The sequence below is a fragment of the Periplaneta americana genome, chromosome 11 (assembly GCF_040183065.1).
Source record: "Periplaneta americana isolate PAMFEO1 chromosome 11, P.americana_PAMFEO1_priV1, whole genome shotgun sequence".
NCBI lineage: Eukaryota > Metazoa > Arthropoda > Insecta > Blattodea > Blattidae > Periplaneta > Periplaneta americana.
In genome coordinates this window covers 81,340,711-81,353,933 of record NC_091127.1, presented here as the reverse complement: position 1 = coordinate 81,353,933, position 13,223 = coordinate 81,340,711, and the positions used below count along the sequence as shown (strand labels likewise).

At 32.6% G+C, this 13,223-nt stretch overlaps 1 protein-coding gene across 3 annotated transcripts in view; it reads right to left on the bottom strand.

The window, feature by feature from the left end:
* The window catches only part of LOC138709148 (bromodomain adjacent to zinc finger domain protein 1A-like), a 111,564-nt gene extending 98,586 nt beyond the window's left edge, over positions 1–12,978 (bottom strand). For all 3 annotated transcript variants that reach the window (XM_069839683.1, XM_069839685.1, XM_069839684.1), the window contains exons 1-2: positions 12,550–12,978; positions 2,886–3,024 (exon numbers count right to left, since the gene is read on the bottom strand). In XM_069839683.1, the coding sequence (XP_069695784.1) occupies positions 2,886–3,024; positions 12,550–12,662 (252 nt within the window). In that variant the 5' untranslated portion in view covers positions 12,663–12,978. The remainder of the gene's footprint in view (positions 1–2,885; positions 3,025–12,549) is intronic.
* Positions 12,979–13,223: the final 245 nt, after the last annotated feature.

Sequence of the window (13,223 nt, the reverse complement as noted above, 5' to 3'; positions counted from 1 at the left end):
TCCAGACAGACAGACAGAAATTTCAAAAAAGCTATTTTCGGTTTCAGGGTGGTTAATTATATATGTTAGGACCAATTATTTTTGGAAAATCGAAAATTACCAGAAAAATTTCGGCTACAGATTTATTATTAGTATAGATTTTAAAAGAATCATCACATTTTTCATTTTTATTGCATAAATGAAGATTTTTCTCCAATAAAATTTGCGATAGATAGATAGATAGATAGATAGATAGAACTTCCATATAGTTCTTTGTGCATCTTTCAAACACATTTCGCGTATGTGTGTATATATATATATATGGTGGAAGTGAAATAACCCTGCAGATTGAAAGGGACGATAGGGTACACTTAAATTAATAGAAAACCTATACTATGTTTTGTGATTAAATACATGGTTAATTAGAAAATTAATACAGATGTAAGAGATCAAAGAACTCAGGTCTGTCTTCCTAGGTCAGAAATGCCAAAGTGAGCCATGGATGGCATTTGTCATAGTCGTGGTTCATCTTTTCTAAAGTGGCCATTATGATTGACAGCTTAGCAGAGTTCAAGTGCTCAAAGGTAAGTTGCTAGTCTCTCGTCATAGTAAAATACTAAAAGCATAGATTGTATTTTTTTTGTTTTTGTTTCACTATTGAGTTTATTTTTTTTAAGGTGTATCAATATTGTAACCTTATAATACCATTTTCTAGTGGAAGCAAAAAAGTACAACCTTGCTGACTTGTGAATACCGAAAGATTTTTTAAGTACAATTACGTGCCTTACAATACTTACAAACGAAGTAGACATTTTCTGTGCAATATTTCAAGTGTGAGATAATTAAATTTCAGTGATTTCAAAAATCGAATTTTTATGAACCTGTTTTCCATACTTCAGAATATTAAAAATAACAATAGTTTAGAATGTATTATGCACTATGTGAGGGGGAAAATAATATATTATGTAATTAAATAATTATATATTTTTCAATAAGCATTTTTAAGATCACAGTTTCGGAATAAACAGCTTATATGAATCTATTTTAATATGGACATATTGTACATAGAGTTATGGACTTACGTACAGGACCATAAATTTATCATTTAACGTAAGAATGTTGTAATATTTCAAGTATCCTGAGGTTGTAGTTTGTAGTAGATTATTTTTATAGGAAACACCCGCTACAATTGCCACACTAGCCACAACCCTTTTGTAGTGGCGAATGACCTTGACAAGACTGCACTACATAGGTGAACCTCTCCCTCCCTAGTAATGTTGCAATCTCTTTGCATCGTTCAGTGGCTTAAATTAAATTTACAGGAAAACCGCCCAGGCTATGGCAATACGCCAGAGGAATAAAAGATTCTTTACTACATTTTCTATCAATATGGACAAAAATCACGATCCTACTCACAATAGTTACTGAATGAGGGTGTGAAACATTTGGAAAAGAACATTTTTTTTTTCTGAGGAAACTATGAACTTTCCACCAATATGGTATTACACTTTTTCGTTACATACAATATGAGCTATTCGCTCTGAAAATCTGCACGGTTATTTCACTTCCACCCCGTACACATAAATGGACTCTAATAATTAAATCTACATTTTCTGCTTTCAACATAAATATGTCTCTTACAACATACACTAGGATAAACTACTTAATAATAAATGTGCAAATTCAACTTTACAGATCCAAATACCTTCTCATAAAAATATGAATAAGCAATTAAATTTTCTACTTTATTCTTTACAAAAAAAAAAAAAAAATGTCTCTGTCAAGTGTTGTAATTTTCTTGTCTTTTACTTCTTCATTATACAGTAATTCATGGGGAAAAGGTCGTAATTTTAGAATATGGTTCTTGAAATCATTTTGAGTAAAAAAGTTCGCATGATCATGGGTAGTTTTCAAACAGTTAAGGAGCTATGGCTATTTTAATCTTAAAAAAAAAAAAAAAAATACACTGTCACGTTTAGAAATTGATAGCCACAAAATTTACACTTTATATTCACAGTTACTACATAGTGTTATTATAGTTGAAGACGATACCTAGAGTAGACTTTAAAATGTACCACCCTCTGATCAATATATTTTTGCACTAACATGTCAAGATTTATTCAAAATAGGCTGTAATGATTTTTTTGTAATGTTTCTTACATAAGATACAATGCTAAATTAAGTTTTACAGATGTCTCCAAAAACGTGTCCGAGAAATTATTTGCTTAATTTATTATACCTCTATCTGGAAACAACATTAGGAAAAATTTTATGGCTTAGAGATACTTACACGAATTACTTTTAAAATCAATGTAACTCTAGCTGTTATGCAAACAAAAGAAAAATAGTTTCCTCATGCTCATCACATCTGAAACATGTAACTGAACTTCAGTTAACTCCTGTATATTGACATAAATTTATTACACTAAGGAATTTAACACTGAATAACATTACTTATATATTTATTCTGACAGAGTTAGGAGATCTTCTCTATGTACTATTTAGAAAATAACCAACTCCCATTTCTAGCAATGCGTATTATAATTCTTATTCCCTACAAATCTCATCAGAGCTTGTATTTACAATTATATTAATATGCTAACACGTACATATTGCAGTGTAAACAATTTTATCCAAAGTGGACTGAAAGAAATTAATCTTTAAAAATCCATAGTTTTGATGAGGAAATAGATCTATTATCTGAACTGTATAGAAGACAAACAGCACTAACATACCATTCTTCTCATATATTACACCAATTAACAGAAACAAAAAAGCTGTAGCATTACAAAAACTCTTCAGAATATTAAATACAGATGATAAACCAAATGTAATTTTTCAAGCATTTATCGAGAATAGTTTGTAGTTACACGAAAGATCTGCAACTATTTGAAAACATATTTTACCTTCTTTGGAAAAGTCTTTATTATTGCACGAGCGTTTTCTTCACTTTGCAATGCTTCTTGATATGTCAACTGTGGTCTTCCAGTCAAAGAACAGGACCATACCAGAGAATTGCATAAGATTACTCTTTGACAGAACTCCCTAAAAATAATCCCATCAATTAAGTTCAAAATATGAAACATTAATACAAAAATTAACAAACAAACAAACAAATACACACATATTTTATTACATAAAAAGTCTTTTGCAGCATCAATATATTACTATTGCAAAATATGAGTATTATATAGAAATAAGAACTATTCTAAGTTGCGTACTTTCATGCATGTAACATTTAACAGCTGAAACATTTTAATATTTGTTTCGACTTCTAATGAAACACAATAATACTTATAGCATAATTATTTTATTCATATTTATCACAATATTTTCATGTTATCAATATTTGTTTTATATCTAGAGAAGAGCAAATAAATACAATTAAATTCGTATTTTATGTATACTATTGCTGCACCTCCAAAATCCGCTAAAGTTTTTCAGGAGAAAGAAAAAAACATTGTCACTTTTAATTCTACTTTCGGTATTATAATTTCATCATTTCTCGTATAATTACTGAAATTATACCGAAAGTAGCATTGAAAGTCAAGGGAATTAAAATTGATAACTCAATTTTCTTTCTCCTGAAAAATCTGTTTAAATGCACAGAGCAGATTTTGGAGGCACAGCAACAATATTTTTTTTTTTTTTTTTAGCACAAAGGATGTAACATACGAGACAGTGAAACTTAAAGGATGAAGTTTCTGCAACAAAATTTTCTTCTCCAATAGTATACACATTACATATCTTACAGCATTATTCAGCTATAAAGATATAAAGTCGTTTTACGTTCAGTGGTAAATTTCTGTTATAACTGTACTTACTGTACTAAGTGTTAAGATCAGAGAATTTTCTTTTTTAACAGTTTTAATTAATTTTGAAAGGAATTTCGATTTGAATAGGTAAAATTAAAAATATTCATAACTATTTTCAAGTCGAGTCTGCAGACACAAATTCATCTTTCTTTAATATTCCTGAAGCAAAAAGTACAAGTGCTCTCTCTCTCTCTCTCTCTCTCTAGATTGTGCACATTTATACTAGCAGCCATTAAATCAGGCCAAGGTTACCTAATACAGACGTGGGATTGAAGCCGGATGGTCTATGGCGAGTCCTTGGCATCAACACCTTTGATTTGATTACCCCCTTTGATTTGATTACCTGGTTGGGTTTTTCCGAGGTTTCCCCCACCGAAAAGGCAAATGCCGGGTAATATTTTGGCGAATCCTCGGACCTCATCTCATCTCACTACATCTCGCCAAAATGTAAAAAAATGTAAAAAAATTGTACAACATTGTAAAAATTGTAGAAAATTACTAAATTGTAAAACTATAAAAATTTGTAAAAATTGTAATTGTAATATTGTAAAATGTTGACATGTTCCACATCTTAAAGCTTCATTGCTCATGTAAGATCTATGGAACAAAATAAATGAATGAATGAATGAATGAATGAAACGACAGACTGACCACACCATTTCCGAGCACGACGCAATTTGTTCTCTCTCTCGAGCTCCTGATATCTCCAACATTGTTGTGAAACAAATTATACTACAGGTACTAGCTTCAGGAAAGACTGCTGATTTCAATGGCATAATTATTTTCCATATAGGCCTAAATCACTTGTTCATGTTTTTGTATGTCATTATTTAAATGACATACAAAAACATGAACAAGTAAATTTAAATCTCAAAAATCGTGTATTGAAATTTTCAGTACCAATAAGCGAGAATTTTTTCGGTCCTCCCAGCCTCCCCAGTAAAATTTTGTCAGTGGAGAAAATGTAGAGAATCGTCCGAATTAAATTTTTTTGTCTGAAACATTTTTTTCATGGGTCTTTTAGTTTTTCCGGGAAGTGGCCATATAAATGTCGTTCTCTGATCTTCACTTCAATGGACATGCATCCAAGTTCTCTCCCGGCCTTTTCAAGACTGTAATAGACTCGCACATGTAATCACTGACTACCAACCAATGCAGGTCAGGCAATGGTGTCAAAGTTAAATAAGTGAAGTGAACAATATGTGTACTTTTGTTACCCACGACCATTCATGTCTTTCAAATTTGTTACTTTCATTATCAATTGCTTACATTAGTTACTTTTCAGTTACTTCTGTTACACTCTGGTTTTCGATATCACAACCGGTGACAAAACATGGATTTACTGTTGGGCCAGAAAATAAACAGCAATCGGCACAATGAATCTTTTCAGATGAAGTTAAGCTGAAAAACCAAAAGAGTGACCCACACTACAGAACATACAGTTGACCTTTTAGTCACTTCAGATGTGAAATTAATGACTCATCTGATCTGCCTACAGTCTTATCTGGCACTATGCAACTTCTTGTTCTCAATCATGAGAAGAAAATGTGTGGATTGTCCTTTTAACACCATTAAGCTGTGACTGAAGCCTTCAAAGAGCTGGTGTATGAAGTGCCTCTGGAAAGTGGATGCAGTCCTATGATGATTGGTTTCATAGAATGGACAAGTGTATAAGAATTAAAGGGGAATATTCTGATAAGCAATGAAGTCAAAAGTAGAAATAATTTGTTGCAATACACATCAGTTTACAGAAAACTTCAGTGTGACCCAAAGTACGATCTTTACTGTAGACCTATATTCCAGAGGGATTATATAAATTATTTACTTCTTCTTCCATGGCGCTACATCTCATGACTGAGACGCGGCCTCCTCAAGAATCTTTCCTCCACCCTTGTCTGTCCATTGATACAGTCCACCAGTTCCGAATTCCCAAACTTTTAGCACCTCCATTCACTCCATCAAACCATCTTCCTTTTGGTCGTCCCACTTTTCTACATGCCTACTTCTTTGGAATGGCATTATCAGGCATTCTTTGTACATGGCCAGCCAATCTTAATCGACCAAGCTTCATAAATTGGACAATATCAGGATAAATTATTTTCACTCGTACATTTTTCCTTGCAGTTGTTCCCAGACAAATTAATTAAGACAGAATCTCATGTGTAGTACTACTAACAAAATTTATAAATTGTTGTCTGCTGCTGAACTGCACTTGACCACGAGGGTCTAGAATACAAATGAACTGTACAACAATTGTACAAGTTAACAATGAATTTAACAATTATAATAAATTCAGATATATAAAACTTTCAATGTCTGAATATATATATATATATATATATATATATATATGAAGTAAATAACAATAGTATAAAATATTAATTAATCAGAAAAGAATAAATGGTAGTGAAGAATCCTTAGGTATATTTTATATCAATGACTATTTCATGCAATGAATTTACCATGAAACTTAATTCTATTATGATTTTATGTATATATATATATTAATATCTCCTCTGGTTTCAAACAGTAAACCCATATACAGTATTTCCCAACTAGGTAAAAGAATTTTATATTTTGTGCTTAAAGCCACCTGCGTGGCTCAGTTTGTTAAGGCGGTCTGCCGGTCTGAAGTTGTGTGCAGGCGCGGGCTTAATCCCTGCTTGGGCAGATTACCTAGTTGGGTTTTTTCCGAGGTTTTCCCCAACTGTAATGTGAATGCAAGGTAATTTATGGCGAATCCTAGGCCTCATCTCGTCAAATACCATCTCGCTATCACCAATCTCATCGAAGCTAAGTAACCTATAGTTGATACAGCATCGTTAAATAACCAACTAAAAAAAAATGTTGTGCTTAAGTAGGGAAGACAATCTCTGTAAATATCTCTCCTCTCAATCTACTTCTTCGACTTGTGTAATAGTTTTTTTTTTTCAAACCAAAAACATAGGCCTTCAGATATTTTGTATCAATAGCAACAATATCAACTCTTCTGTTGGAGCCATATTTTGTTGATATACAATGTAGCTACGCTTAAGAATCTATAGTCATAATCTCGTGTGTAGATTGTTTGGGTATATCAGTAGGCTGTAGACTATTGTTGAGATTCTGTTTCTATTGTGTGTTATAGATGGCTTGTGTTCATGTAACTGATTTTAGATTTTGTTTTGATATTTATGTTATTGGTGATTAAGGCGGTAAAGTTCCAATCTGGCTTTTGCCTTTGTGACTAAGGGAAACCATGGAAAATCCCAGTCAGATTGACCAGCCGCGAAGTTTGAACCCAGGATTTTCCAAATGCGAGTCTCAAACATAACTGTCTGCACCACCTAGCTCGGTTATAACAGTTTTAATTAACAAGTTTTTATTGGAATCCACGAACTGTCTGTTCTCTAAGTGTTCCGTGCATAGACAGCAATTTGCAATCAAATATTTTGTATCTTTTTAATTAGACCCTCGCACCAACTATTCGTAACCCATTTTTTATATCTGAAATCATTACAACAATTTAACATAAAAATTAAACGAAATAAAAAAAATAAATCCCGAAACTTAACCACATTAAGAACACGTGCCAAGGATAAGCCAGTAGGCATACAATAAATGAATGAATTTTCCTTGATCTTTGAGAAAAGTGGACAAAGACAATGAGCATATCAGTATTAAAATTATTTATATTCGTTAACAGCAAATATAAAATATACGTAAAACTGTATCAAGGAGATTTATGCTAAATTAATTACACGTAATACATTTCTATCAATAATTGAAAACCACCTCAGAATAAGGACGTAATCAACAAAACTATAATTCATGTTTCAAAAAAAAAAAAAAAAAAAAAAAAGGGAAAACAATTTCAGAGGCATATTTCATTAGGCCTACATTTACTAGCAGATCCATTTGGCTATCAAAGATACAAGTTTATTCAGCTATTGAATACAATAATTTATTGTTATAAATGAATGCTTCAAAATTACTTTTTCCATCTAAGTCATATATTTAAATAATTTGATGTTACATCCTTTTTCCGATTTCTGTAAACAATAAGGGTATTAGAAGTGAATAATATAGGGTAGGCCTATATTATCAATGAGATTTATGTAAAGTAACACGTTCCTAAGAATGAATAAATTACAAAGACCTTTTTCGGAATTATTAAAATAGCCTATGTCTTTTATGTTCAATGTGGAAACAGGAAGAATTTTTTTAAGTGCATGGTACATGTTTTCATTTCTATATCATGTGGGTAGGTTTAGTTCAAGAGACTAAGAACAATTAAAATATCACTGGTAACATGAACTCAACTGCTGTATAAATAGCATAAAAATTTAAAGAATGTGTCATCTTCAATAAACAATATTTTAATCATATTTAACTTACTTTTCGAAGAAAAGAACTGTAAAATAACTGGTTTTAGTCCACTGAAAAATGTTTTCAGTCTAATCTCATAAGTACTGAATGACTGGCAAACATGTAAGTTATAATAATCTCGAAACATTCTCAGACTGTGTGTGATGTGATGTGTTCCAATGTTGCAATAAACAAGTTTTCCTTAGAGAGTGTGAAATTATTTGATGATATGACATATAACAGCATAATCTATAAACTTAATTTGAAATAACATATATTCTGAATAAAAAATCCTATAATACACTTCGAATTTTTTTTTTCAACTCATATCATTCCAAAGTTGCACATTATAACCAATAATTCCAGCCTTAGAGGCAGTGATGAATTCAAGGGATGACCAAATAGTTACAATTTCCTATCCCTACATTCCGAGGAAAACTGCAGTGACATATTAACTTGCTCTATAAAATCATCATTAGTTTCGGCTTTTTGTAAAATTCTGTTGCATCTCTAAGATTATTAAAAAAAAAAACTGTTCCAAATGACTGAATATGGGCCTACAGTATGATAATCACAACCCAATGACAAATTAAGAACAAATCTTCAATTCTTTACTCCAATAATTATTTTAACTTCTCATTACAACTTAACATTGTAACCTATACCTATGCTCCCTAATGTCCTATATAAGTGGTAACAAAACTCACCTGAATTAAAGAAATATGTTATAATAACTACAAAAGTATTGTCATTCTTTTTTTGAGTTGATTACTTAGCTTTTTAAATTGATTTATTTTGCTTCATAATCCACAGTCAATGATTACTCCATTCCCACAGCCTTATATTTATCAACCAGAGCATATATACCTATAATTTAGTTAAGTGATTTTACAGCCTGATAAGTCTTTAGTTTACATACAGTATCATAGCACAACGTTCAGGCAAGGCCTCATATATGAATATAAGTATATGTTCAGGATTATGTTGAGGAAATGGAAATCACTTGGTCCTGCTATGTTTGAACTCGGTTCCCTTTAATTGAGCTACTACAAACTTTCATACTATTAAAAAAAAGTTCTTTTTCCTTCAAAACTGACTATAGCAATCTACAACAATCAGCAATGAACACGATTTCTCTGTTGCCACAACAATGTAAACTGAAGACTACACTCAAGATAATCTTATATGCGTGATAGCTATAGAAAGTAAATATTTTAAATACAACAAGGCGCAAAATACTATCCACTCGAACCTAAAACGTGGGCGCAGATTCTTTACAAGCACAATTACGTCATCTCTTGCTTATCAAACAAGGTTAATAAAAGTCAGTTACTAACGTGTTCGTTGGTTAGATTTTCTGGACACAATACTGGGGAAATGTCCGTTGAACTTCTCACGTGTTATGTTGATAATTAGTAAGAGAGATGTGCCTTCTTTGGTGTAGTTCTTCTGGAGAATTTCCAATCATTTTTCAAAAAAAACATGCAGACAAATTAATTTAAACTTATAAATTACAGTCCCAACATGCTGCTAAATACGTCAGCATTCAAATGAGAATAATATGCTCCATTCTTAACTTTTAGAAAACATTGATTTTAAATTCCAATAGGTACACCGGAAATTACATTTTTTTAATTATATACATATACAACAAAAGAGGACAGGGCCACCGAGAAGGGGTGGGAAAGGGGACAAGTGCATATGGGCCCGTCAGATTAAGCGAGTCTGATTACTTTTAATTATCACGAATAATTATTCACAGATACATACCGGTGCTATAAAATTTTGTAAAAACATTTGTTACATGAATCTAACATATTAACCAATAATAGTAGAATTAATACAAATTATCACTTCATTATGTAAATGTTTAACTTTTATATAATAGAATATTGGTTTCCCAAGTTAAAAATCATTGACACGACACTTGAGGCCTCCGAGATTTGCCTGAAATATATTCCTGTCGTACCGAACGCGTTCAATTGGCTTGTCCTCTTAATTACCAACCCCTGCCAGCCCACCACAATATGCTAGTGGACTCTCTCAAATCCAAGCCGGAGGATTAAGTTTCCTTTTCAGTAGGGCCTACATAGTATGTTTCATGACGAAACTTTCGTCTTTTTGTTGTCATTTTTCTAGTAAATTCTGTTCATTAGTGTTACCAGTGGACAATGGACAAGTAGAAGTCGGGAGCTGAGAAGCGCAAGGAGAGACAGAAAAATTGGAAGATATTAAGAAAGGGAGTAGAACTGAGCGACCTTGGAAAACTAAAAAGTAGCAGACAAATAGTGTCATTGAATGTGTTGTTCGAAAACAACAGTCTTTCCAAAAACAGTATTACAGTATTTTCGAAACTCAAGAATGGAGAATGTATTCCCAGACTCTGGCTAGTGTGGAGTGAAAGAAATCAGGGAAAATAGCACAGTGACTAATTTGTTTCACTCCACACTAGCCAGTCTCTGGAAACACATTCACCATTCTTCAGTTTTGAAATTAATACTGGAAAGGCTCGTGTTCAGTCACTTAGAAGGTTATTAGGCAGGCTCGGGGTACTTTTTCGAACAACACATTCAATGACACTTACTATTTGTCTACCACTTTTTAATTTTCCAAGGTTGCATGTTACTTTCAATGATTCAGAGTTAGGAACTGGTGTGTGTAAATTTGTTTCACTTGCACATATTAACACATCATTTTTACTATTGTTTACTTGTTCTGATTCAATACTACTATTATTAGAATGTTTTTCTAAACAGCCACAACCATCAGTATTATAAGCATGAACTGTCTTCATTTTTGACAACCTGAACAGACGGGCTTGAGATTGGTTTATTTTCTGCGCCTTCACTAGCAACGCTCAATTTCACACCAACTTCAAACAGAATGAAGGAAATAAAAATGTATTCAGAGTAACAATGTGTCAAGAGAGACTGAGTAGCCTTGACCTCCTTAGTCTGGAGAGTGATCTTGCTAGGTCTTTAAATTTTGATGATATAATTGATGATTTTGCATCAATAAAGTTGAGGAGAGTTGTTTGTTGATGTCGGCCTGCAAGTCAGAAATTAAGCTGTTTAAGAATAATGTTTTCTGAAAACAAAACGAAACAAACGACAACGAAAAGACGAAAGTTTCGTCACGAAACATAATATGTAGGCCCTACTGAAAAAGAAGCGTGATGAATATAATATATTGTGCTAATGTGAAGTTTTGCTATAAGTTTTCGTTGTAATAAAAGTGTATATTTTTAGATTCGTATCTGTGTATGGGGTTATCTTTTATTTATTTTGCAAATAATTATTATTATGGTCAGAATAATTGACAATTTGTCATTTTTTAACTTTTTTTTCAACGGGGCCCGAGCACAATATTGTATAGGGGCCCATAAATCCTGTCGGCGGCCCTGAAAGAGGATGTCGCATTTTCAAACCGAGGAGGTTACTATGTAAAACAAATTCGTACATTCCTATACACTTAAGTATAGACATATTAATTATCCATTAAGTTACTCTTTACCTGTATAACTGCTTTTGTAATGTTAGCTATCGTGACAACACAATTGGAAATTTGATTCACGTAATACTCTACCAATTTCGCAGCAGCCATAATTAGTAACCAATTTGGCTAAGATTACCTCGAATAGTTAAGAGATCTTACCAAACAATGCATTAATCTTAATTCTTTGTAGACACCATATGAAAATCTTTCCCAAAATCTTAAATTACCTAATTAGTCTATTTCAAAATAACATCTTAATTTCAGATACTTCAGGTTCATTATACTCTACTTATGCTTACTTTACGGCAAACACAATGTAATTACTTACACCTTGCTGATAACTTTTTCTAGTAGGGACTCGGGAGGGTCTTAAGCGTTTCACGAAGGGATAACGATCACTTTTTCTTTATATTTTCTTCAAGGACTGTTGTACTGTATTCTTGAAGCTTCTGTCCCTTCCACATAAAACTACCGTCCTGGTCAGTACCCAATCAGTGTAGATCTGATTTCTCCAGCACACGGTAGTAACTGTTCAAAAGGCCCTTCTCCACTCTTGTTCAATGACTACAAAATAACTACACCTCAAAACAATCCAATGGTCAGTAAAACAAAAGTAAAAGTACAACGGAAAGGAAATGAAATAACAAAAGAAAAAACATGTATCATCTTTAACAAGGCTCTGTATCATTGCATAACGTCGTTCAAAAAGCCATAGATCGAGATGTAATAAAACTCATAATTATTAATGTGTAAAATGTGTTATGTGTATACATATATACGGCAAACCTAAAATGGGATATTAACATATATGAAATATGCGGTCACTGATTATTAGTAGTTAAGAAATCTACAGATATTCTTTGTGTAAAGGTTTATAGCTAATTACAGAAATGTCAAACTGTAACCTACTTACTCGTAATCCCTAAAAACTTCGTTTGTTAGTTCACAGTAGAACACTTCTTCTTCTTCGTCAAGATCTTCAGGTAGTTTCTTCTTAACAAACGGTTTTCTACGCAGCAATGGCATGGTATCGGCAACACTACTTACTTTGGAGGGAAATGATTACGGCCAAAGGGTTGCTGCAAAGTTCTCAACGGGACAAATCTATTCCCGAATCTAGTAACCACTTCCACATATTAGTCTTGTAGATAAAACTATGTATGTCCTTCTATACTCACACGAATACAAATGTTCAATATTTTAACAAGAACCTACTTTTATAAATTTATTACACATTCTTGGGGGGGAAACAGTAACGTCCGTTCTTCACTAAAGAAAAAGGGAGCGAAACTCAACGGATGCATATGTAAAGCCGTAAATCGGCCACAGTTGGTTACACAGAGGCGAATGGAAAGCGTTCTAAAATAGAAGTTAGTAACGAATGTTTAAGAGAGCAATTCATAAATTCTGCGGTCAATGTGAACTCTATTATTCTAAGTTTTCATGCAGAGCCATCTATACAGAAAGCCGGAGTGATGGCTCGGCAACACTATTTATTTGTCTATGCTATAAAGAAATGTCAAACGGATGCCTACAATACAAAACCATGTGTTAATATGAATGTCGATTTCAATGTAAATCAGTGGA